Consider the following 27,453-nt stretch of genomic DNA (forward strand, 5'->3'; position numbering starts at 1 on the left):
TTCCTTTGAAGCTCATGGCCTCCAATTGCCAGCCACAGAACACGGGTCCTTCAAACCACCAAACAAACAAACAAGACTGACTTGTCCTTCCTTTGCATAGCAGTTCTGTGGAGGGAGATCAGACCCACCTCTGAGTGCCTCCCCCTGCTGCAGGAAGGTCCCTACCCAGCCTCAGAAGTTCCTACAGCTGGAGGAGGTTTGTGGAAGTGGGTCTGATATCTCCTGGGAGACCTGAGTTCTAATTCCGGGTCTGGTTCTGATTTGATATTTGACACTGAGTAAGTCCTTATTCTTTCTGTGCCTCTCTTTCCCATATTTACCTAACTCAGTCACAGGAGATGTGTCAGGGTTGCTCTGAAAATGAAGCACTATATAAATATTATTATTAGATATCACTGAAGTTTGAAGGGACTATATAGCCGCACTGCACAAACAGCAAATTTCTTTCCCTGCTATTTCTGCAAAGTTGACTGGAAATTGAGTTTTTATTAGCAGATTTTCCTCCTCAATGTTCCATCGGATTTGGTGTTCACGTCCCAGAGTAACAGGAAGGAAGTTCAGCACAAAGAACGTATATATATGCTGAGATCCACCAGAGACCAGGACTATTTGTAAATTATACCTGCATTCCACCTCCTGACCACTCCCTTTATCTCCCTCTAAGCCCTTGGCAACCTGGCTCCCCTAACAGCAGCAGCAGAAGCTAGCCCCCAAGCTCTGCCTGCGGGCATTATTACAGTGCTCAGGAAACCTCAGACCACCTTTTGGTGTCCACTCATCACCATCCCTTGCTGCTCCTTCCCACCCCCAGAAACTGATCACCATAGAGCTGCAAGGGGACTTGCAAGAAGGGGCAAGTTAATATAAATGAAATGGTGAAATCCCTTTGCCTAGATCTTCCAGGTTTTTATCCCCTCCCTAGCCCACAGCTTTTATGTTCTATATGTGTTTCCTAGGCTTTGTGTCATCTTTTTATCTCTCTCCCCGTGTTCCCTGACTTTTGCACAGATTCGTGAATTGGTATTGATCCACTGTGCTTAGGATTCAAGGAATTTAGTTGTGGAACACTCCATTGTGGGGACTTAGGGAGTATTTTTATTTACTTAAATGGGAGTTTTTTGAATTCATAGTTGCCATAATGTAGAAGGCCCACACCAGGGGTATCCATTAAAGTAGTCCTAGGAGTTTTGGTGGTTTCAAAGTATTCTATTTTTTATTAAAAAGAATACAAATACATGTCACTCTGTCTTAGACAGGTTCCACTCTTTTAATGCCTTCCTCTGAGGGATGCACACCTCTCTCAGTGAAATGTCCCTTATGCAGTTGCATGGGTGGTGAAATCCATCATTTGGCATCATGACACTGTTGCGCTATATTTCTTTAAGGCAATGTTTGGTCTCAGGACTGTTCATCTTCTTTAATGCATGTGCAGTATGGAGTTGGAAAACTAAAATCTAGACCCATGCATGTAATAAAGGAGTCAAAATGTCATCACGACAAAACGTGCAGCAGTTATTTGTGCGCAGTGAAATGCAGGGGATCTGCAGAGAGCAGGAGATGGATTTTCCATGATGCAAATAACAGAGCTCCATAAAGCATCCCTCATTTAAATTATACAAAATCTGAGAGCTATACACACTGGGCTGTGACTGAAATCCAAATATGGCACTTAATGTGCAGAGGTCCTTGAAATCTAATTTGACTGTGATAAGAAGTGATTGATTTCAAAGAGAAATTTCCTCTAAAATAACATGAAAATTTAGTTGACAGGGTCACCAGGATATGAAATCACATCTCAGCATTTGTAAAACTGTTCTCATTTTTTCTCAGATTGTTTGATTACCATGGTCGTGTCCCACCACCACCTCGTGCAGTGATACCATTGAAGCGCCCTCGTGTGGCCATGACAGCCACTCGTAGAGGGAAAGGGGTTTTTTCCATGAAAGGGGGATCGCGATCAACGTCTAGTGGAGCGTCTTCTTCAGGATCCAAATGTAAGTTGCTTATATCAGTTAGCTTATCTTGGAACTGGCTTTAATAAGGGGAAACACTTTGTAACTGTTATCATGATGATTTCTCTGGTTAAGTTTGTTACCATCTTCCATTGCAGCCCCTTGTTTTAGTCCCTTTATTCCTTTGCTTGAAAAATTAGTTTGGCTTTGAAAATTGCCAGACTTACTCTGAAAGCCAAGGAAAACATTTCTGCAAAGTTTGGAGGGAATCTTTTCAATGGTATTTCAGTCACAGATCATTTAAAAATTAATGTTGACACTTGTCTAATGTTCATCTGCCTCTGCCTCAAAAGTGGCTTGTTCAAGCTTTCAATGCCATGAGATCTCCTTGGCATCTCATAGAATCATAGAAATATAGGGACCGGAAAGGACCTCAAGAGGTCACCCCACACTGAGGCAGGATTAAGTATGACTAGACCATCCCTGACAGGTGTTTGTCTAGCCTGTTCTTAAAACCTCCATTGACGGGAAGCTCACGCACCTGCTATACATGAAGGAAATAGGCTGTAATTAAGCAACATTGTCAGGTTTTTTGTTGTAGGCAGTTTGAGGCCCAATCCTTCTCCCACGGATTTCAGTGGGAATTACGAGCCCAGTCTTGTTCTCATTGATATCATTAGGATTTTGTTTGCTGTTGACTTCAGGGGAGGGCAGAAGCAGGATCAGTGCAGGCAAAACTGTCTTGCTGGTGTTCAAGAAGCAGGGCTGCGCATGCAGAGAATATTCAAAGTAGTCTGTTAGTTGCACTCAGATAAGGGACTTATGAAAAATAAACTTGACCCACTTCCCTCATCATCATCATCTCCCCCCAAAACATGCCCTGGGAAATTCACTTAACTCCCCATGTCTCTTCAGCACCCATCTCTCTCTCCCTACCCCTCCTGTGGAGTGATAAATCCCCCTGGAACATCACTGGAAAAAGAGGAAAAGGGGGATGAGAGCCTGGCACTAGGGGGCATGGAGGGCCCTAAGGAAAGATCCTCTTAGCAGATCTGGACACCACTTAACAGTGCCCCTAGAGAGGAAAAATACATGAATTCAGCAACAGTAGACATGACAGGAAATTAAAACAGGAAAAGGCTTACAAACATGACATCATAATAATGAGATAACATAGTGGGTTTTCCCTGCTTGAACAACCCCATCCCAGAGTGATGGAGTTTGCCAAAATACATCCCCGGGTGCTAGACACAGAGGCTCACAAAGAAATACCTGTTTTGCCACCATTGTGTCCTTGTGTGTAAAAGCATAAACAGGACAGGGCAGGGTACACTCACTGTCTGTCATAGAATAGGTGTAGTACCTTGTACAGGACAGAACCACTGGAGACAGGTAATAGTAGAAACCAGTCATGTTAACAGGAAAATGTATGTTCTACAGATTCTGGGCCTTCTGTAATAAAACTAGAGAGAAGTGCTGGGCAATGATGGGGTACAGCAACGAGCCACAGGCATTGCCCCAGCCTGAGATGGGCGTGCAGGGTAATTGGAGTGATTGTGCAAGGACAGCATGAGGTGATGGATAGAAAGAGCAGAACTTCTCAATTTCTGTCTCCAAACTGTTCATCCTTGATTGCTCAAATACCATGACCCATCCATGGCACTCACTGTGAGACTACCCTCCTTCCTGGGGTTCTACTCCCCACTACCACTACAGTGTCCAGAACAATTCCTATATACAACCAGCACCTTGTGTATTCGGCATTGTGAGGGGGGTCAGACTATGGCATCTTCTAGTTGTTGAGTCGCTGGACTTCCACTTTCCCCCACTGAGATCCAGAAGGAAGTGGGAGACAAACAAGTTGAAAGTCTCTGGGTAAAGTTGAAAAGAGTAAAAAGTAGGCATGATATCATAATACGGGTCTACTATAAATCACCAAATCAGGAAGAGGCTGTAGATGAGGCATTTCTAGAACAAATAAAAGAAATAACCAAAACACAAGATATGTTTCTACTGAGGGACTTTAACTACCCAGACATCTGTCAGAAAAGTAATATGGGAAAACACAAAGTTTCCAGTAAGTTCTTGGAATGTATTGGGGACATCAGTTTGTTCCAGAAAGTTGAAGAAGTCACCAGATAGACAGCCATTTTAGATTTGATTCTGACCAACAGGGAGGAATTGGTAGTGAATCTGAAGATGGAAGATAACTGGGTTAAAGTGATCTTGAAATGGTAGATTTCATTATTTTAAAGAAAAGGAGTGAGCAGAATGATCACAATAAACTTCAAAAAAACAGACTTTCACAAATTTAGAGAACTGATAAGTAAGGTCCCATAAAAGAAAATCTAAGGAGGAAAAGGAGTTCAGGAGCATTAGCAGTTTCTTAAGGACAATATTAAAGGCACAACTGCAAAGTATCCGGACGTGAAGGAAAGATAGGAAGAACCAATATGGCTCCATCAGGAGTTCTTTAATGACCTGAAAATCAAAAAGGAATCCTACAAAAAGTGGAAATGACTAAGGAGGAGTATAGAAGAATAGCTTCTAGCTTCATGTAGAGACAAAATCAGAGAGGCTGAGGCACAAAATGAGATACACCTAGCAAGGGACATAAAAGGCAATAAGAAGAGATTTTTTTTAATGCATCAGAAGCAAGAGAAAGATGAAGGAACATGTAGGTCCTCCACTTAGTGGGGAAGGATAACTAATAAGTAATGACACCAAGAAAGCTGAGGTGTTTGATGCCTATTTTATTTCAGTCTTCACTTAAAAGTTTAATGGTGACCAGATACTCAACTTAATTAATATTAACAACAAGGGGGAAGGAATGCAAACCAAAGTAGGGAAAGAACAGGTTAAAGAACATTTATATAAGTTAGATGTATTCAAGTTGGCAAGGCCTGATGAAATTCATGCTAAGGTACTTAAGGAAGAAGCTGAAGCAATCTTGGAATCATTAACAATTATCTTTAATAATGTCAGGTGAGGTCCCAGAAGAATGCAGAAGGACAAAGATAGTATCAGTATTTTAAAAGGGGGAACATAGAGGACAAAGCGAATTATAGACCAGTCAGCCTAACTTCGATACCTGGAAAGATACTGGAACAAATTGTTAAACAATCAGTTTGTAAGCATCTGGAGGAGAATAGGGTTATAGGGAACAGTCAACATGGATTTGTGAAGAACAAATCATGCCAAACCAAACTAATTTCCTTCTTTGACAGGGTTACTGGCCTAGAGGATGGGGGGAAGCAGTGGATGTGATATATCTTGATTTTAGTATGGCTTTTGACAATCCCGTATGACATTCTCATAAGCAAATTGTGGAAATGTGATCTGTTATGAAATGACTATAAGGTAGGTGCTCAGCTGGTTGAAAGACCATACTGAAAACGTAGTTATCAATGGTTCACTGTCAAACTGGGAGAGTACATCTAGTGGGGTCCCACAGAGGAGAGTTCTGGGTGTAGTACTATTCAATATTTTCATTAATGACTTGGATAATGGAGTGGAGAGGATGCTTATAAAATATCCAGATGACACCAAACTGGGAGGAGTTACAAGCACTTTAGAAAACAGGATAAGAATTCAAAAAAACCTTGACAAATTGGAGAATTGATCTGACTTCAACAAAATGAAATTCAATAACAAAAAATGCAAAGTATTTCACTTAGGAAAGAAAAAAATCACATGCACAACTACAAAATAGGGAATAAATGGCTAGGTAATAGCACTGCTAGAAAGGGTCTGGAGGTTATCATGGATCACAAACTGAATTTGAGACAAAGGTGATGCAGCTGCAAAAAAGGCTAATATTCTGGGGTATATTAACAGGATTGTTGTATGTAAGACATGGGAGGAAATTGTCCCATTCTATTCGGCACTGGTGAAGCTTCTGCCAGTGTACTGGGTTTAGTTCTGAATGAAAACGGGAGAAAAAGATGTGGACAACTGGAGTGAGTCCTGAGGAGAGAAACAAAAATAAAAAAAGGTTTAGAAAACCTGATCTGTGAGGAAAGTAAAAAAAAAAAACTGGGAATGCTTAATCTTGAGAAAAGAAGACTGAGGGGGGATCTGATATGTTAAGGGCTGTTATAAAGAAGATGGTGATCAATCGTTCTCTAGGTCCACAGAAGGTAGGACAAGAATTAATGAGCTTAAGGTTCAGCAAGGAGATTTAGGTTAGCTATTAGGAGAAACTTTTTAAGTCGCCATCATTGGAAGTTTTTAAAAACAGTTTGGACAAACACATGTCAGGGGTAGTCTAGGTGTACTTGGTCCTGGCTCTGCACAAGCGGGTGGACTTGATGACCTCTTGAGGTCCCTTCCAGCCCTACATTTCCATGATAGATTCTATGATTTTATCACAGTCATGAAGTGTTTTCTGAGTGTATCTCTGGAGGTGTCCCGCTTCGTCTTCGTGTTCCTCTGAAGATGGACACAAATAAAACTGCACGTCTTGTTCTCTTGTGTATCCTCCTTTAAATATTCCCCCGCTCCCTTAGTGTTCTATTTTTATTTGCTCAGTCCTCTCAATAATGTACCAAGACTCCTAGTATCATTTTTGAAAAACAGTATATGCCTCACAATTTTCTTTTTCACTTTAACATTGTTTAGAATCTATGTATTTATTAAGATTTATCAGAGGAGGGAACTCCGAATTAAGCATGACTGGGTTTCATTCGTTTGTTTTGTGGTCTCTTTTCCAGCCCTTGAATCTATAAGGATATTCTGTAAGGAATCAAAGTGCAGATAAAGCAGATCTCTACTGTTGCCCTCATTTTTCATTGCTGTAGTGTACATTATGAGAAGTTAGTATAGGAGCACGCAATTCTTTACGTGTCTTCATTGATCGTCTAATATAAATTGGCTTCTTGGGTTTGCTTTGCCTCAGGAGGATAAATTATTTTAGTTGAGGTTTTTTTCTACACCACAACACTGCCGCATTCCCCATTCCAAAATATTCCATTCCAGGAAATAGTGCATTGTGGCAAAAATCAAGATGTTAATAGCTCCCAATATAGATCGAGGCACCTAAACTTTGTCCAATTATGGGTCACATAGGCAACTTGCTATGAGCCCGTGGGCCATGCTACATGTGTATAAAATGGAGCAAATTGCAGCACCCATATATTTTTAATACGGAGCGCAGCTCAAAGACTCTAGATCCCAACATGCAGTGCTCCATCTTGATTCAAGTGGCCTTCAGAAGCCTACACTTGTGTATTAGGACATGATCTAAATCCCACAAAAGTCAATTAAAGGGGTCCTAATGATTTTAATGAGCTTTGGATTGGGCTTTAAAATTGAAGAGACCAGTAGGCTGCCTTATTAAAAGTCCTAAGGCCACATTTTTGCAACCTCTGCATTAGATTTTCAAACTCTCTCATGGTTGCATATGAATTAAAGTTGTAAAATCCCTTTCACTTGCTTGAATAAATTACAGAAAAATATTCTTTTTGCGTGCAGCACACATTAAAATAAACAGGGGAAATTAAAAGTTTTTTAAAAGGAGACAGGCGTACGGTATATAGACTTTCACGCTTGATTTCTCGTTAGAATTACTTCCCTTTTTTTCAGGTCCAAACAACACATCATAAAGGTGTCAACATGATTTTGTTGACTTGGACAGGAAAGTAATCAACTTATTGTATGGTGTTTATGAGGAAGATATCCAGGCAGAAATAATAAATTTTATTATTTAAGTGGCAAATCTCTCTACTAGTGAGCAACATTTTTTTTGCTTGATTTTTTTTTTAATTCAAAGTCAAGTCAGGGCTAAGGTGCAGAATCAATTATGTCAAAATCATATTGGCTGTTTTTGTGAGGGTTCATCACATAAATGTTAGAAATCTCATGAAATCAGATGCCCTAGTAGACTTTTACAGGAAAAGCAGTTTCTGCAAGATTTCATCCATACTAGAACTGGAAAAAATATAGGTTCTTTCAGGAGCTGGGCTTACTTGTAGTGTAATCTAGCGGTTAGGTCGCTGGGCTTCTACTTTTCCCTGACTCCAGTGCCTCTTGCCAGCAACCACTCCAACACTGTGATGGCCTGCATCTTGGGAGGCAGTAACTCAGCCTTCCAGCCAGGTCACCAATTCAGAATGCCCTCTTCTAGCAGTTGAGGTGTGAACACCAAGGGATGAGAAACTGCTTTTGTAGTTAGCTAGCCATTCACAGTCTTTGTTTAATCCTGAGCTGATGGTGTCAAATTTGCAGATGAACTGAAGCTCAGCAGTTTTTCTTTGAAGTCTGGTCCTGAAGTTTTTTTGCTGCAGGATGGCTACCTTTAAATCTGCTATTGTGTATCCAGGGAGATTGAAGTGTTCTCCTACACGTTTTTGTATATTGCCATTCCTAATATCTGATTTGTGTCCATTATCCTTTTATGTAGGGACTGTCCTGTTTGGCTGATGTACATAGCAGAGGGACATTGCTGGCATATGATTGCGTATATTACATTCCTGTTAGATCAGTACTTCTTACAAGCCCACCTGGAAGCAGGGAGTGCAAGGGTTCACATAAATGAAAAATAAAGTACAGCAAACACTTTGGAATCTCACTTGAGATCATTATTTATTGCAATTGGCTTGCTAGTCCATAGACTGGATCACAAAAATAGTATTTTTGTATTTTATCTGCAGCTGGGAAAAGTACAAGAAGTTACTATGAATTGAAAGCTTTAACAAGCAATAATACTCAACACCTTTTGCGATAAAGTTGTTCACTGGGACAAAACATTATGTTCATGGCTGCTCCAGCATTTGTTACTATTTAGTCTTGTTGAAAAATACCTACTGTTGTGGAGGGACTCTTTATAATTATTATTATTTTATAATATTAGAAAATTGCACTGCAAAATACCATTACTAAGCTGTAAATTGCCTGTCATGTTTGAATCATTCCCTGCATTTGAATCTATGTCACATCATAGGTTTATTGTCACTGAACATTACTTGCATTTGCCAAGATTGAATCTGATATAGCCTTAACTGTTTTGTTGCAAACATTTACTGAGCTACAACCCCCACATGACCTTCTGTCACTCAAGATTTAATACCATGCATTCTACTGGGATTCCACATTTGTAACTGACAAAATTGGTTTTAAATGCTCATTCACCAAAAGAACTGAAAGAAATCATAGTGTAGTGATATTAGGAAGTGTACTTTGAGCTATATTTACCAGGGAAAGGGACAGAATATATTCAGATGCGTCTTTGGGGTGAAATCATTTCTTTCATGTTTTCTGCCTTTTTTCCCTCCTTCCTCAGTGAAATCAGATGAGTTGCAAACAATCAAGAAGGAATTAACCCAAATCAAAACAAAAATTGACTCCTTGCTAGGGAGACTGGAGAAGATTGAAAAACAGCAGAAGGCTGAAGCAGGTAGGTGCTATTTTTTAGCCACAGACAGCTTTTTAAGAGATTAAACAAACCAGGGCATAGTTATCATTTCAACTGACAAAACAGAGAAAAATAAAAGCTTTACAGACATTTTGCTACATAATGTAGGGTCAGAATGAAGGTAAAAGACACCACAATTTGGACTGATAGAATAAGATTTTAATATCTTTCACGGTCCTTACAACAAAATAATTTCAAGAATGTGTTCTATACTATAGTAGCAAAAAAAAAAAAAAATCCAACTAGCTCTTCAGGAACCAAAGATGCATTATAGAAAAGAATTTTTAGAGAGAAATATATTCTTGAACATGCAAAAGTATTTTACCTATTGTCTATGTTAGAAAATATTGCCTCAATATACAGTAGCTACATTGAGGTAGTTAGGCCAGGCGAATCCTCACCATAGACCTGCTACACCAGTGTAAAGCAGGAAATGTTCTAGTTCTGAACCAGCTTACCCCCAGTTTGAGACAAGCCTTTAGATTTACAAAAGCTCATTCTGTTCTATTACCAATATAACCAAAATCCTCATTCATATAATTTCAGTGGTCAAGCTTGCAGGTTAGTGATCTATGTATTGCCCTGTTAGAGCCGTAATGAAATGTCATAAGAAAGTTAGTCATATTTTCATGATGCTGCATTGAAAATTAGCCACATAATTCCTATCAATGCCAATGGTACTTTCTTAGCTAATTCCTTACATATTGCACCAACCACCTGTATATTGTATGTACATCACAGGCTTTGTTACTTAGAAGCTAGTTATAATCAGTCACAAACAACCCTACATATAGGGTTAGTTCCTTAGCTAGTGTAAATACATAATTTGGCCCATAAAAATAAGGTTATTTTTCAAATCTGTGACAGATAGTAAATATAGAACTTGATATATCTTTCTAGGAGAAGCGTGCACAAGATGCATTCATTATCTTTACATTAAAATTTAAAGTATGCAGTGGTGCTGTAGCCATGTTGGTCCCAAGGATAGTAGACAGTCAAGGTGGGTGAGGTAATATCTTTTATTGGACCGACTTCTTTGGGTGAAAGACACTAGCTTTCAAAGATCTTCTTCAGGTCTAGGAATGTACTGAGAGTGTCATGGTGTTAAATACAAAGAAGAACAGATTGTTTAGCATAAGTATATAACACATATTTACAGGAAACATTAAAGGTGAAATGGCCAGTTAACAGCTCTCCAGTCATAGAGGAATAAGGGGAGGGGAGGACATTTGGAGAGGGGGGTATTAAGTGGGTTATAGATTGTTGTAATAAGCCATAAATCCAGTTCAATCCATGATTTTTAGTATTTAGCAAAGTTATGAATTTATGCTCCCAGGGTCATCTTTTGAAGGTATTGCACAGGTTTCCTTTGAGAATGAGGATTGAGGGGTCACACATAGAGTCATTTTGTCAAAAGTGTTCACCCAAAGGTGATATGGTTTTTATCTTTCATCATTATTCTGTGTGAGTTCATTCAAAAGCATAGTGAATAGAGATATGTCTACAGGTCTTTCATCTGTTGTTCTGGCAGTGTCTGGTGCCGCTTTGAGTTAGTGTGTCCTGGTTTGTGGGGAGCTTGCTTCTGATGATGAGCTTGGAGAGGTTGGGGGGTTAGTTGAATGCCAAAAGAGGGGTTTCAGGAAAGATTTCTTTCAGGATGTGGTCTCCATCTAGTATGGATTGTAATTGTTGGATGATACCATGCATGGAATCAACAACCAGCACACATCCATGAAACTCTCTAGAACATTCCCCATCCCACACTCTGTGAATAGGTAGGTGTTAACATATGACTTCACCTTGAATGGTCCCTTGAAGTGTGCTAACTACTTGTGCTAAACAATCTATTCCACTCTGTATTTAGCTGTGACATTCTGAGCTCATTTCCCAGACCCAATAAAGAGCTCTGTGTAAGCTCACAAGCTTGTCTCTCTCACCAACAGAAATTGATCCAATATAAGATATTAATCCACCCACCTTGGGTCATTAAAATTTTAATGAAATTAGATAAAAAGTGATGATATAGTCAGAGAATATGTAATTGTACAGCACCCAAATGAATCACTGGTCTACGGAAATGAGCTGAGATGGCATATCCCCACTTCAGGGAGCTTTTATATAAAATCCATTAATGTGCAAAACAAGCCACATGTCATTGGACTTTGAGAACCAATTTGCACTTTTACTAATAAGGATTGTAATGTACTCATTTGAATATAAATCAGCTCAAAGAGAAAATGTTGATTCATATTGAATCATACTATTATATCTCCCAAAGTACTGCAATGAATACCCTTCAGAGTTTTCTTGATAAGAAGGTAGGAAATGGATACAGTGGTCCAGATTTTCCATTAAATTCAGTGGAATTATTCTGGATTTACACAGATATAACTAATACACAGCCTGGCCCAATCATTTTTAAATCACTGAGATACAGATCCTGTCCCCTTGCGCTCCATTCCTTCTACCAGAAAGGTGGGAGGGGAGAAAGATTCTTGGAGCCGACACAAAGGATTTGCAGAATGGTTCCATTGCTGTTCTATGGTCTGATGTGAGAATTCCTTCCCTTCATAGAATCATAGAAGATTAGGATTGGAAGAGACCTCAGGAGGTCATCTAGTCCAACCCCCTGCTCAAAGCAGGACCAACACCAACTGAATCATCCCAGCCAGGGCTTTGTCAAGCCAGGCCTTAAAATCTCTAGGGATGGAGATTCCACCACATCCTTAGGTAACCCATTCCAGTGCTTCACCACCCTCCTAGTGCAATAGTGTTTCCTAATATCCAACGTAGACCTCCTCCACTGCAACTTGAGACCATTGCTCCTTGTTCTGTCATCTGCCACCACTGAGAACAGCCTAGCTCCATCCTCTTTGGAATCTCCCTTCAGATAGTTGAAGGCTGCTATCAAATCCCCCCTTCACTCTTCTCTTCTGCAGACTAAAGAAGCCCAGTTCCCTCAGCCTCTTCTCATAAGACATGTGCCCCAGCCCCCTGATCATTTTTGTTTCCCTCTGCTGGACTCTTTGTCCACATCCTTTCTGTAGTGGGGGGCCCAAAACTGGATGCAATACTCCAGATGTGGTCTCACCAGTGCCAAATAGAGGGAAATAATCACTTCCCTCAATCTGCTTGCAATATTCCTATTAATGCACCCCAATATGCCGTTAGCTTTCTTGGCAACAAGGGCACACTGCTAACTCATATCCAGCTTCTCATCCACTGTAATCCCCAGGTCCTTTTCTGCAGAACTGCTGCATAGCCAGTCGGGCCCCAGCCTGTAGCAGTGCATGGGATTCTTCTGTCCTAAGTGTACGACTCTGCACTTGTCCTTGTTGAACCTCAGATTTCTTTTGGCCCAATCCTCCAATTTGTCTAGGTCACTCTGAACCCTATCCCTATCCTCCAGCGTATCTGCCTCTTCCCCCAGCTTAGTGTCATGTACGAACTTGCTGAGGGTGCATTCCATCCCATCATTCAGATCATTAATAAAGATGTTGAACAAAACCAGTCCCACGACCAACCTCTGGGTACTCTGCTTGATACCGGCTGCCAACTAGACATTGTGCCATTGATCACTACCATTGAGCCAGCTTTCCATCCACCTTATAGTCAATTCATCCACTCCATACTTTTTTAACTTGCTGGCAAGATTGTTGTGGGAGACTGTATCAAAAGCTTTGCTAATGCCCAGATATGACATGTCCACTGCTTTCCTCATATCCACAGGGCAGTTATCTCATCATAAAAGGCAGTCAGGTTGGTCAGGCATGACTTGCCCTTGGTGAATCCATGTTGACTGTTCCTGATCACCTTCCTCTCCTCCAAGCACTTCAAAAAACGCTTGTCCCCTCAGAATTGTCCAGTACGAACATGGTGTCTCCTGGCTGCATGCTGGATGAAGATTACGGCATAACTTTGTTATTAAGAAAAGAAAGGGGAGAGAGGGAGAGCATGTACATTTGGTTGGAATTTTTTAATTTTAATTTTTTTCATGACTTTATATTGCCATTCAGAAGGATATTCTAAGGACTTGGAGTTATTCCTTTAGGGGAATGATACATGTTAGAATCTAAACTCAATGTTTTTACTGAACTTATTCACTGACTAACCAGTAAAAGCTCAGGGGATAAACTCAGCTTGCAAATTTCGCTAGTGTTCTTTTCTTAGTGCTACCAATACCCTGAAATTTTTAGTAGGATGAAAACAGAAAAGATAAATTGAGGGTAAAAGATTGTCTTGTGGTTTTATATCCATTACAGTAGTGCACAGTTTACGTTCCCTTTTGCCTAAGGGCTTTAGATTCACTTTAAATACAAATAGTGCAAGAGAGAAGAGAGGTGTTTTTACATTAATCTTTCAACAAAGAATTGATGTCACACTTGTCAATCTCAGTTATGGGCTCAGGTTGGAAACTCAAACTCTACATGTGATAAATGTTGTGTTTTAATACTGTGGATAGCTGCAAATTGTATCCGTAATAACTAATACTTGTTTGGAAGCTTTTATATATAGATTTGGATCTATTTGGTAGAACAAATAACTCTGCAAGCTCAATAGCTAGAGTTTATACAGAGGAAAATGATTTTTAGGATGTTTGGTGTGTCTAATTTGTTGGTGGAAATTTGGAGCAGGAAGCCACAACAGAGCAGTGGCTGGCTGCTCTGATTCAGTAAGATGGCATCAGTAGAGTATTTTTTTCTGTATATACAAAGACCAAGATTTTCAACAAGTGCCTAAAGTTAGGTTCTGAGGTGTGGATTTTCAAAAGATCCTAAAAGTTTTGGGTATCCAATATAATGGGAGTTGGACACTTAAATCCTTAGGCATCTTTGAAAAGCCTATCCCTAAGTTATTAGTTAGACACTTTAAAAAGTGGCCTGATTTTCAAAAGTGCTAAGCCTCCCCAACAACTCTCATCAAGATATATCAGGAACATAACTTTAGCACCCATTTTTAAAAGTCTTGACCAAAGCGTGTTTTTTCCTGTCTCTTATTACATATATACTATAGTTAAACTCCTTATTTTATAATATCCTGTCCTTTTACATAGATATCCAATAGATTGTTAGATTTAAGAATACTTCTATCATATTTCCCTCACTTTATATTTGCTGTTTATAATTTTAAGACACTAAATTAAGTAAGCAGGGGAAAAGTTTGATATGACTTTCATAAAGGCAATGAGACAAAATGCAGTGCTGCATATAAAAAAGATTAACACTGCTTCTTGTCTGCTGTTTGTCTTTACGATTCCCATTGTTCGTTCTGAGCAGGAGCTTGTATTGCCTGTTCATGCTGTTTAATATTTTATGCAAAAGGTTTGTCTTCTGAAATTTCCAGCCTTTCAAGACATTCTCCTCATTAGCACAGATCTTGAAATGAAGAAGAGCAGAAGCAATGCTAAAGCAAATGAAAAAGATTTTAGATGGTTACCATTTGTGGGTAGCACTACAAGTGTTTACCAAAAGACTGTTAAATCAAATGCCATAGCAGAAATTGGGTTGATACTATAGCTTATGCTAACATCACTGGTTATAACTATGAAGCTGTTATAGTGATAAATATTTTATACGGCTCCATGGACTGAATTTTGCAGTAGCAATCTCTACAACCACACTGATTTCAAAGAGGGATGCCTATGATTGTCCTTAATTCTTTGAGTCCAAGATTCTTTCTGTAAAGATGCTAGGTCCTAGGAAACAAAGCCTTATTTTTTCTGAAGCTTTAGCAAGTACAGTTTGAGAGGGAGAAGGGTCAAAGGCTAACAGGACTGAAGAGATGAAAACAAATGTGTAGATACACAGAGGGAGAAACTAGTGCTGTCTTTGCTTAAGATTATGAGATACATAAGTGTCAGGAGTTTTGAGTACTAGCTATGGCATGCAATAATTTAAAGTAGAAACCATAATGTATTCATAAAGCTGAAAGATATACAACTTCACAGCCAATTTCAGATTCACTCACTGTGTTAGAAGACATGAGATGAGCTTTCTGGTAATATAAAACAGTCAGTTTAGAGGGAAAGAACCATCTCTTTTGTTTTGTAAATTCCATCCCTGATAGGAATTGTCACTTTCAGACTGAAATGACATTGCTATCCCAGCTACAGGCAAATAGTCCCCTAACCTGCTGTCATTTTGAGTGCATAAAGGTTTCCATCATAAGCTCCTAAAATGAATAGCAAAAAGAACAGGAGTACTTGAAGCATAAGCTTTCATGGGCTAAAACCCACTTCATCGGATGCATGCAATGGAAAATACAGTAGGAAGATATGTATATACACAGAGAACATGAAAAAATGGGGGTTGCCATATCAGCAGGAGAGAAAAAAACTTTTATAGTGATAATCAGGATGGCCCATTTCAAACAGTTGACAAGAAGGTGTGAGTAACAGTAGGGGAAAATTTCTCTCTCCTGCTGATAATAGCCCTTAATTGACTAGTGTCGTTAGAGTTGGTATGGCAACAACCATTTTTTCATGTTCCCTGTGTATATATACACACACATCTTCCTACTGTATTTTCCACTGCATACATCCAATGAAGTGGGTTTTAGCCCACAAAAACTTATGCCCAAATAAATGTGTTAGTCTCTAAGGTGCCAGAAGTACTCCTGTTCTTTTTGCTGATATAGACTAACATGGCTACCTCTCTTAAGTGAATAGGAGTGAGTCTGTGGTCCCTCCAAGTCCCCTGCTCTGCTGCTCCTCCAACTACTCTATAAGTCAGTCTGTTAGTCCTCTCCCATCCCTGCTGTGGACTTCTGCTGCCTGGGTGAAATTCTTCAAGGTACGGAGGACAAATGCAAGGCCATCTGCATCACTTAAGTCCCACACTAGAGCTGAACAGGGTGGACCAGGCAAGGGAGCTTCCATGAGCCGAGTGCCTTGAAAATGGTCTTTATGTTGACTCCACTTTGGCAGGAATGGAAAGCAGCAATGAGTTTGAGCCAAAGGTAGGGGCCATAAATGGATCCAGTTGTCCCAGCACACAGTGCAAACAGAGAGAATGAGGAGGTGCTGCAACTGCTACTCCAGCCCTTAGTAATGGAACCAGTGTGACTAGTAAGATTTATTAACTGTATACTTACTGAAAAATAATCACACCATGATTATGCAAATCCCTGCACACTTATTGGCCATTATCGTCTGTCATCCAGTGAGAGCACAGGGATTTATGTTGATACATAACTAACTGCACAATGATTATGCAAACTTGGTTCCCACAACATAGCAGAGTCCAGAGAATTGCATGACTGGGACAAAACTATTTTTGCACCAGTAACTGTATTTGGTCCCTTCACTTTGATTGGCCGAGTGCACTGGTGTTGCAGATTATTTATTTTGTAACTTTCAGAGTCAGGGAATTTGATAATATTTACCTGGTAGATATTAACATACCATATTTCATAAACCTAGCTCCATCTGAAGAATGGAGGCATGAAGTCTGCCTGAGAACATTGTTCATTCCGAGCAACAGAAAAGGTTACTGAATCTCTACAGGATATGCTTTCCTTACAGAAGCTCAAAAGAAGCAAATGGAAGATAATGCTGAGTTGATCCAAGAGGAATGCAGATCAGAGAATGCAGATAACTCTACAGAAGAGCCTGTTGAAGTAGGGCCAGATGCAGATGGGGATGGAGAAGAGATGACTGATGGAATAGAGGAGGATTTTGATGAGGATTGCAGCAGTGAGCTGGTAAGAAATTAATATGCCATGGCTATGTACACAGTTATTATGAATAACCATGGAAGTCCAATAATAATTTTTTAGGGTCAAGATTAACAAAAATGTTGACACTTTGATGCTTCTCTACCTCTAAGGGACTCCCCAGGCTTCCCCTGAATCCCCAGGAGCCTGGGAAGACCCTCACTGCAGAGTGAGGAACCTAGAAGCCCTGAGAGCCCTGTTTCCAACCATGTCTCTCTAGGCTCCCAGCTCTGCATGGCAGGGCTGCACCAGAGCTGCAGACCTGGGAAACCCAGGCTCCCCTGCAGCCCACCAAGCAAGCCTGGCAAAAGTTAATCAAAACCAAAACATTTCTGCAAAACTTTTTGGTTTTGAATAAACTGAATTTTCTGATGAAAACTATTGGAAAATTGCTGACCAGCTCTAGTTCTAATACATGTTCAAAGGAATTGGTTTTAATGCCAGTGAGAGCCCTTGTATAGACAGGAGTGGTGGTTTCTGGTGTTTTAATCACTGTATTGATTAAATCAGGTTTCAGATTCCCTAATGTAGGCATGGCCTGAATAGCTGAGTGTTGTACATCTTGGAAACCAGAGCCAATATTTGCTGTGGTTATGAAATCCTTGTATTTTCATGCCTGCTTATTAATCACATTATTTGGAGCAAGACTCTTCCCCTTTCTGGGCCTCTGTTTTCCCCTGTTATATGGGAATAATGATACTTGTTCTCTTTTATAAAGTGTTGTGAGATCAATGGATTTAAAGCTGCTATACAAGTCCTAAGTTATATTTTACCACTGGATACAATGTAATTCTCTATGGATACCTTTGCATTTGGTGACTTTACCTCTCTATCTCCCCTATGCAATATACAAATACGAAGCAATTCAACCAGCTCCACAAGGCAAGCAGATTGCTTAGTATAGTGTAGTTTCGGTTGTGAGGCAGAGAGACCATGAAAAGCCCACTAAAGACATTACTTCCATGGTTTAGTTCATCTCCTATTCATACTGTAAAAACAGTGCACAACTGTGTTCATTTTATGTATTTAGAAGTAATTTTAGAACTTCCTGGTAGAATGCTGGAAAACTGACGACTGTGTTGCAGTCAGTGAGGCCACTCTGTTTGCAAGAACAGTGAAACTTCAAGTTATGAAAGCTATTAGTTTTCTTTATTTACTGCTTCTCCACCAATGATAAATGAGTGTCCTTAAATTCACCATTAGATCTCAGGATTCAGGTGACTGATATAGTAGATTCCTCTACTGGTGCTCTTTGCCGTCGTATTGGCAGCATGTTGTTTTTCTTCATTTGTTCCTATCCAGTGGTAACTTAAAGCACCACTGACTTTAGTTATGTGAGGAAGTGAAAGAGCCATGCAATTAGAAAGAAGTGAGGGAGAAGGAATTGCTATGAAAAATTGCTGGAGGACATACCTAAGCAATGGATAATTCTTAGGGTGGCTGTTTTGGTTTAATTGACCTATGTATCTTTCTTCAGCAGTTCTCATTCAGATATTCAGCTCCTTGGGCAAGAGTTATAATGATATGGTATGGGCAGTTCATTATGTACCATACATTATGAATTTCACCTATTCTATTATATATTTAATTTTGTTAAGATGCCTTCAGAAATTGACATAAATTTAATAGAAGATGAGATATATAAATATTATGGTCAAGTCTTATGAAGTCTGAAAAGTCAATTTGTATCTTGCAAATGTGGATCTTCAGTGTGTTTGTCTGTGTATTTGTTCCTTATCTTTTTTTTCCTGGAATAACTTAGTTATGTGGGACTTGCTAATTCAAGTTGCTTCTTGTTCATTTGCACACTCATCCTCTAGCTCTCAGACTCAAATTGACTCACGTATCAGTTGACTGCTGCTCAAGTGAAAGACAGTGATCCCCTTAAGAGCAGGGTGACTGAATAAACTGCTTTTTAGTAAGATTTGTCCTATTCCTATTCAGAAACTATTTTTTCTGAAGTAGAAGAACCTACTTCTTGACACACAAGTTCTACTTTGTGAAAACAAGACAGATCAGCTTATTACAAAACAAGAAAACTTAACCATTGTTATTTGTTATCCAAGCTTCTTAGAACTTAAAGGCATTATAACTCAAAGAACAGTAGTTGCACAGCAAATTTCTAATTTTAAAATGAAGCTGTTTGTGAGATAGTCAAGCAAAAGCCCATATAACCAATTTTTAATATAAGACAAGAAGTTTCACAAACATGATTTCATCAAACTTTCCACACACAAAAATTTATCCTGTGGCTAGAAACAAACATTACAAATTTCAATTTGTAGGGCAAATTTTCTGAAATTTATAATCTCCTAAAAATAGGGATTTAGAATCAAGATGGGGAAAATATCTTTTCTACTGCTACACATATCAGAATAACAGATCATATACAAAAATATTTGTAAAGGTGCAGTGTTAATGTTATGACTTCCAAGCAATCAAGAAGATTTGAATTCAGGGACTAAGTTATTTCCTTGTGGAGAGAGAATAAGAAGAATCAAATAATTGATGATTTATCCTAGTCTAATTTATTTATAATACACACATTTTGAAAAGAAATGTTAGCAAGCAAAATCAATGCAGATTAAGTTTAGATTATAGAATCACAGAAATGTAAGACTGGAAGGGACTTCATGAGATCTGCAAGTCCATCTCCCCATGCTGGGGCAGAACCAAGTATACCTAGATCATCCTTGACAGGTGTTTGTCCACCCTGGTCTTAAAAACCTCCAATGATGAGGATTCCACAACCTCCCTTGTAAATCTATTCCAGAGCATAACTACCCTTATAGTTAGAAACTTTTGCCTAATTGTAGCAGGGTGGACCTCTGCTCCTGCCCTGAAGGGGTTAAAAACAGCCCTGGGAAGGGGCTGGGGCTGGAGAAAGCAGCCTTTAGGCTGGGCTGATTGGGGAAGTGGCTGCAGCTGGAGCCATGCCCCAAACTGAGCCACAGGGCCTAATAAGAAGACCAGAGAAGCCAAGGGCAGGCAGTATCTCTCTGACTGGGGAGGGAGACAGGCCTGGCTGCTTGGAAACTCACCCGTGCCGATCTAGAGGAAGGCAGGGCTGGGGAAAGGCCTTAGGAGCTGGGAAGCCCTAGGCCAGCAACTCCCCAGGCTACAGAGCTGGTTCTAGGCCTCCTAGGTACAGGGCTTGCAGAGGGGCAGCCGGAGGGTGGGTAGGTAAAGGCAGCCAGTCCAAACCCCTTGTTGCCTATGATGATCGGCTGATACACTATAGTCTCCCCCAGGGCACGGGGGCTAAACAGAGATTGGCAGTAGCCACAACTGAGGCAAAGTGGGGATAGTGGGGTGAGGGTTCCCCTGGGAGGGGAGGGGAGACCCAGTTAAAGCGGCACCGGGGTCCAGGGAGGGACATGGGGGCCAGTAGCGGACCGGTGAATCACCGGCCTGCAGAGGGCACTCCGGGCTGGGACCGAGCTAATTCCCTGAAGTCACCAGCAGGAGGCACCGCGGGGGTGAGTCCACACGTCTACACTAATATATAACCTAAATCTCCCTTGCTGAGCCTTAAACCCATTACTTCTTGTCCTACCTTCAGTGTCAACTTTGGATGCCCAGTTTCAGGATGCATGCTACAGCTTTATTAACTGAACACAAGGAGAAACACTATCTGCCCACTTCTCTCAGATACCAGACACATACCAGCCGGGTCCAATGCAGGATTACAGGGCTCCCACCTCTCTGGACCTCTGCAATTTGGCCTAATAAGTGAAAATTCCTTCCTGATCCTCAAAACAGGCAATCAGGCCTGCAGCATTATGAAAACAGTTTATTATATCTCAACTATAGGGATGGCGAGCAGAGCAGCAATGGTGACAAGATGGCCTCTGGCTGCCTGTGGAGGTTCTTGATTGAGGAAGGGCCCAGGAGAGCCAATCAGCCCCCTATTATTTCCCTGGCTGGCCAATGGAAGGCAGAGAAGCCTCTTCCCCAGCACACTTGCACATGCACTTGGAGGCACAAGGAGGAACTTGGCTCCAGCATATCTGGGCATGAGAGCTTCCCTCCCCCTGCCAGGACTTAGCCCTGCAGATCTGACCAAACACCTTCCCAGCTAAAATGAGGTGAAGACAGTGCATTTTTTTTTTACACAGATTTAGGCCCCAAATCAGCAAAGCATTTAAATCCATCTATATTACATTGTCAGAGGAGAATAGCTCCATCAAGTTGGATGCCATTAATAATAATCATAAACTAATAGTAGTTACTAATAATACAATGATGGTTCAGTAGTTATGCAGTCACTAGACCAGATTTTGATCTCAATTATACTAGTGTAGATCTACAGTAACTCCACTGACTTAAAGTACTACAGATTTACATTGGTATAACTGAGATCAGTGTCTAGCCTAGTATGTCCTCAGAATTTCCAGAATGGTATAACCATTGCTTCATGCTGGTATGAATCCATGGACATAAGTGGAGTTATATCGGCATAAGATGTGAATAGTGCAGTTGTGAGTCAGACCTTTAGTGTGATTTCTTTGAGATGTATTTTTATTGAATTATAGAACTATAAGAAATAGAGAAAATGTTTTGGGCCTGATTCTGATCTCACACTGATTTTACACTGTGTAACTGCATAGATCAAGGGTTGGAAACCTTCAGCACAGTGCCCATCAGGGTAATCCGCTAGCAGGCCATGAGACATTTTCTTTACATTGACCATCCACAGGCACAGTGGCTAGCACATGTCTGCAGTCCGCACTGCTTCTCGCAGCTCCCATTGGCTGGGAACAACGAACCGCAGCCACAGGGAACTGTGTGGGGCCGAGCATGTGGGCGGTCAATGTCAGCAAAATGTCTCGTGGTCCGCAATCAGATTAACCACATGCCAAAGGGTGCCAACCCCGGCATAGATTCAATGCCATTATTCCCCATGTACACCGGCGCAGCTGAGATCAGAATTTATTCCCTAGCTATTAAGTACATTTCTGTTACATTTGCCTCAGAGATATTTAATTTCTCTATATTGTCAATTTTATAGCCCTCTGTATTGTATGTATCCAGCCTAGTCTATTTTCTTGACATTTTTCTTGCTTTTACTGTCTTTAGATGGAGAATATGTCAGACAAAAGACACCAGTAACTAAAACATGCAGAGCTTAGGGTTAGTTTTCTTGCTGCAATCAGTTTTATCATGCAAAAATTAAATCTCTGCCATATAATTTGATGATATCAATACATCTTCTCTGCCTTCATCACAGAACATTAGAACACACCACGTATCTTGAACTATACAGACAAGACCACATTTTGACCACTGAATTTCAGCTTTCTGACAAATTAGTATCTACAAATACAAATTCTGTTTCAAAAAGTACATATTCCAAACATTTCCTAGCATTATAGAGCCTGATCCAAAACTTATAGAATGACTGCAGTTAACTTTGGATCAGGCCCATTGTGATACTTTTTGTCGCTACTAGTAAGTAACAAGGAATTACTTTTGGTAAAATAGCAAATCTGCATGGAACAAGAAGATTTAAATTTGCTTGCATTTTTTACAAGAATGGCAATATTCAACAAATGCAAAATAATGCACATTGAAAAACATAATCCTAACTATACATATAAAATGTCTAAATTAGCTGTTAGTGCTCACGAAAGAAATCTTGGAGTCATTGTGGATAGTTCTCTGAAAACATCCACTCAGTGTGCAGAGAGTCAAAACAGAACAGAATGTTGGGAATCATTAAGAAAGGGATAGATAATTATAGAATATCAGAGTTGGAGGGGACCTCAGAAGGTTATCTAGTCCAACCCCTGCTCAAAGCAGGACCAATGCCCAATTAAATCATCCCAGCCAGGGCTTTGTCAAGCCCGACCTTAAAAACCTCTAAGGAAGGAGATTCCACCACGTCCCTAGGTAACCCATTCCAGCGCTTCACCACCCTCCTAGTGAAAAAGTTTTTCCTAATATCCAACCTAAACCTCCCCCACTGCAACTTGAGATCATTACTCCTTGTTCTGTCATCTGCTACCACTGACAACAGTCTAGATATATCCTCTTTGGAACCTCCTTTCAGGTAGTTGAAAGCAGCTATCAAATCCCTCCCCATTCTCCTCTTCTGCTGACTAAACAATCCCAGTTCCCTCAGCCTCTCTTCGTAAGTCGTGCTCCAGCCCCCTAATCATTTTTCTTGCCCTCCCCTGGACTCTTTTTCCAATTTTTCCACATCCTTCTTGTAGTGTGGAGTCCAAAACTGGACGCAGTACTCCAGATGAGGCTTCACCAATGTTGAATAGAGGGGAATGATCACATCCCTCAATCTGCTGGCCATGCCCCTACCTATACAGCTCAAAATGCCGTTAGCCTTCTTGGCAACAAGGACACACTGTCGACTCATATTCAGCTTCTCTTACACTGTAACCCCTAGGTCCTTTTCTGCAGAACTGCTTCCTAGCTATTCAGTCCCTAGTCTGTAGCAGTGCATGGGATTCTTCCGTCCTAAGTGCAGGACTCTGTACTTGTCCTTTCTGAATCTCATCAGGTTTCTTTTGGCCCAATCCTCTAATTTGTCTAGGTCCCTCTGTATCCTATCCCTACCCTCCAGTGTATCTACCACTCCTCCCAGTTTAGTGTCATCTGCAAACTTGCTGAGAGTCTAGTCCATGCCATCCTCCAGATCATTAATGAGACAGAAAATATATTGCCTCTGTATAAATCCATGGTAAACCCACATCTTGAATGATGCATGAAGATATGGTTGCCTCATCTCAAAAAAAGATATATTGGAATTGGAGAAGGTTCAGAAAAGGGCAACAAAAATGATTAGGGGCATGGAATGGCTGCCGTATGAGGAGATATTAATAAGACTGGGACTTTTCAGCTTGGAAAAGAGACAACTAAGGGTGGCTATGATGGAGGTCTATAAAATCATGACTGGTGTGGAGAAAGTAGATAAGGAAGTGTTATTTACTCCTTCTCATAACACAAGAACTAGGGGTCACCACATGAAATTAATAGGCAGCAAGTTTAAAACAAACAAAAGGACGTATTTTTTCCACACACAGTCAACCTGTGGAACTCCTTGCCAGATGATGTTGTGAAGGCCAAGACTATAACAAGGTTAAAAAAAATGAACTAGATAAGTTCATGGAGGACAGGCCCATTAATGGCTATTAGCAAGGATGGGCAGAGATGGTGTCCCTAGCCTCCATTTGCCAGAAGCTGGGATGGATCAGCTGATGGATCAGCTGGAATGAGCAACTGGTGATGGTTCACTTGATGATTACCTGTTCTGTTCATTCCCTCTGGGGCACCTGGCATTGGCCACTGTCAGAAGACAGGATCTGAGCTAGATGGACCTTTGGTCTGACCCAATATGGAAGTTTTTATGTTCTTATATTTAGGTAGTAAAATAAACTGTACTGAAAAGAAATAAAAGAATCATTCTACTGAACCAAACGCATCTTACACAAGCAAGTACTGCTGTAGCCAAGTCCTGTATTTACATATCTCAAGCAAAGCATGATGAATTTTATCTAATGTATTGCACTTTTCAGTCATCTGAATTGGATTTCTAATACCAGATTTGCTTTAAAGATTGAGTCAAATTCTGCTCTGAGTTGCATCAAAATGAGCCAGAGTGATTCCACTCTAATCAACAGAGTTAACTGGATTTGGCTATCCAAGATTAGTAGCTTGCAATGTGTTTTATACATTGCACATTTCCCCATTGTACTAGTTTCCACAGAAGAAGATTCAACTATTGTATCTGCTGAAGTGATGCTGGCCAAAATCTTGTTTTGATGAGTCTGAATGTTTTAATGTCTACAGAAACACAGCTGAACAATTTCCCTGGTGTACTGAACACTTTGGACTTCAGTGAGCTTTTTCTCAATAGCACTGAAAACATGGAGTTCTTCATTCCTAAGACAAACGAATAGGTAAAATGTGTAAAAAATGTGTTCACTTGATGAATATCAGTGCATGATATTTATATTTGAGCAAGCTAATAAAGTCATTAGCAGAAGCATACCTGACAGATACTAATGTGTTGTACCTTCTAAAGCTGCAGTGAATCTAATAACCTGTGACTGAAAAAATGGAAAAAGTAATAAAAGCATGTCATGAAATCAGAAATTGCAAGAAACTTTCTGACATGCCCTTTTTTATATTTAATATATGCAGTATCACAGTTGACTCGTTTATTGTTCACATTGTTGTATAAATGAGTCATTGGAAAGGCCTTGCCATTCTGTATTTTTCCAACAGTTACTCAGAGGTAGACTTCCTAAGCATACTGCAGGGTTTTAAGCACGTTACTCACTGATTGTAACATGATTTTTTTTTAACATCTAAATCCACTATAGCTTTAGGAATTTGTACAACAAAATTTCCACCACTCACTTCACATCTGTTAAACCCTTTATCAATTCAGTTATTTTTCTGGATACCTAAAATTGCACATTTGAAAAAATACTAAACAGGCAGAACTTGCCCATCATCTTTCACATATTTACCCCTCTTTACCTGCTCCACTATTTAGTATTCAACAACAAAACTCTTCCACGACATCAATTTTTTAAAACAATAGGCATAACTTATACGGCTAAACTACAGTAGGTTGACCAGACATCCTGATATTATCGGGACAGTCCTGATTTTAATACATTTGTCCCATGTCTCGACTGCACATCTGTCGGGACACCCTTTGTCCTGATATCAGGTACCACTCACCATCACCACCAAAGTGCTGGGGCTGGCATGGCGGCACTTCCTGGGGCGGCTCCCAGCCATGCGCCCGCCTGCCGGCAGGAGCCTGCAGTGCTGGCAACCCCTAGGCACAGAGGCGGAGGGGGTCTGTGTGTGCTGCACCAGCTCCCTCCTGCCCAATCAGAGCTGTGGAGGTAGGACTTGCAGGTGCCAGCTGCATTTACCCCCCCCCACCCCCCAGGAGCCAGAGGAGCCTGCCGGATGCTTCCTGGGAGCCGCCCCAGGTAAGCACCGCTGGAACTCCCCACCTTGCCACCCTTCTGGCTCTTAGGGTCAGGGCCCTGTGCGCAGCGCAAAGTGCCAGAGAGCGCCGTCCTGGGATCCTGCCATCCCGGGAAGCACAGCGAGCCAGCATGGCTGCGAGCTGGGGGAGAAGCCTACTCCAGAGTGGCGGCACAGCATCACTAGGGGAGCCACCACCCGCCTGTCTCCGGGCAGCTAGAGGGGGCCCTGGCACTGCCCCGCCCCACAGACTGCGTAGCTCTGCTCCCCACTCACCACACAGACAGCTCCCTGCAGTGAGTGGGCTCCATTCAGTGTCAGGAACTGCGCACACCGGCAGGATAAATAGCTCCTCGGCCCCCACCACACTGCCCCCATGCACCCTGCCCGGGCCTCTGCCTGCCAGCAGCTGTGACCCAACAAGGGTGTTTGGCCAGGGCTTGCAGCCTGCAGCAGCCAGAGGCAGGGAGGGCACCAAGGTGGCTGCGACAGAGAGCAGGGGCAGGTGGTGCCTCTATGTAATGCAGTTTCCCTTTTCCTTCCCCCCCCCCAACCAACTATCTCCTGCAGCAGGGGTTGGGGTGGTTATAAAGCAGGCGGGAGAGTCAATGGCCACTTTGGGTGAGTCTGCACCGCAGTTTAAGCGCAGGGTTAGTGGGACTTAAGTCAGCTGAGCTGTGTTAGGGAGCCCTGGGCTTAGGGTGACCAAAGGTCCCAATATTAAAGGCTTTGTCTTGTCTTATTCCCTTCCCCTACCTCGAAAAACAAATGTCCCGATTTTTTTACACTTGCTATCTGATCACCCTGAACTACAGGCTTCTAGAGACTTAAAAGGTTGAGTATATGAGTGTGGGCTATTCTATTGTTCAGATCTAGTGATTGATTCAAGCAGGGAGCTGGAAGTCAGGAATAGAAGTGGGCAAAACTTTTCAGATGAACAATATATTAGCTGAAACATGATTTTGCATTGACCAAAATTAACCACAAATTTGGGTCAAACTCAAATAGTTTTGACCAGGAAATTTTTTTTTAAATTATTTTGAAAAGTCAAAATATTGTGTTTCAAAATTTTCTAAACAAAACTGTTCAACTTCTTATTTAAAAACAAGGATTTACTTAGAAATTTAGCTAGATTTATTGTTTTAATGGTAAACACAAAAATGAAGCAAAACCAAAAAAAAAAAAATTCCTGGGTGAAAGATGCATTTAGTTCAATCCAGACCAATTTGGGGTTGTTTTTGTTTTCCTTTCAGTGAGAAAAACTGGAGAATTCTATTCTGGATCAGCCTGAAATAAATATCTGGGGATTTTTCAGTTGAGCCACCAAACATAAATCAATTATTCACTCAGTTCTAGTCAGGGTTCTGTTTGATTCTATTCCCAACTGTGCTACTGATTCAATGTGTGATG

At 40.8% G+C, this 27,453-nt stretch overlaps 1 protein-coding gene across 4 annotated transcripts in view; it reads left to right on the forward strand.

Moving 5' to 3' along the window:
- The window catches only part of RALYL (RALY RNA binding protein like), a 655,965-nt gene that overhangs the window by 604,191 nt on the left and 24,321 nt on the right, over positions 1-27,453 (forward strand). For all 4 annotated transcript variants that reach the window (XM_030553367.1, XM_030553368.1, XM_030553369.1 and 1 more), the window contains 3 exons: positions 1,831-1,994; positions 9,232-9,345; positions 16,886-17,064. In XM_030553367.1, the coding sequence (XP_030409227.1) occupies positions 1,831-1,994; positions 9,232-9,345; positions 16,886-17,064 (457 nt within the window). The remainder of the gene's footprint in view (positions 1-1,830; positions 1,995-9,231; positions 9,346-16,885; positions 17,065-27,453) is intronic.

Source organism: Gopherus evgoodei, chromosome 2, assembly GCF_007399415.2.
Source record: "Gopherus evgoodei ecotype Sinaloan lineage chromosome 2, rGopEvg1_v1.p, whole genome shotgun sequence".
In the NCBI taxonomy this organism is placed as follows: Eukaryota; Metazoa; Chordata; order Testudines; family Testudinidae; genus Gopherus; species Gopherus evgoodei.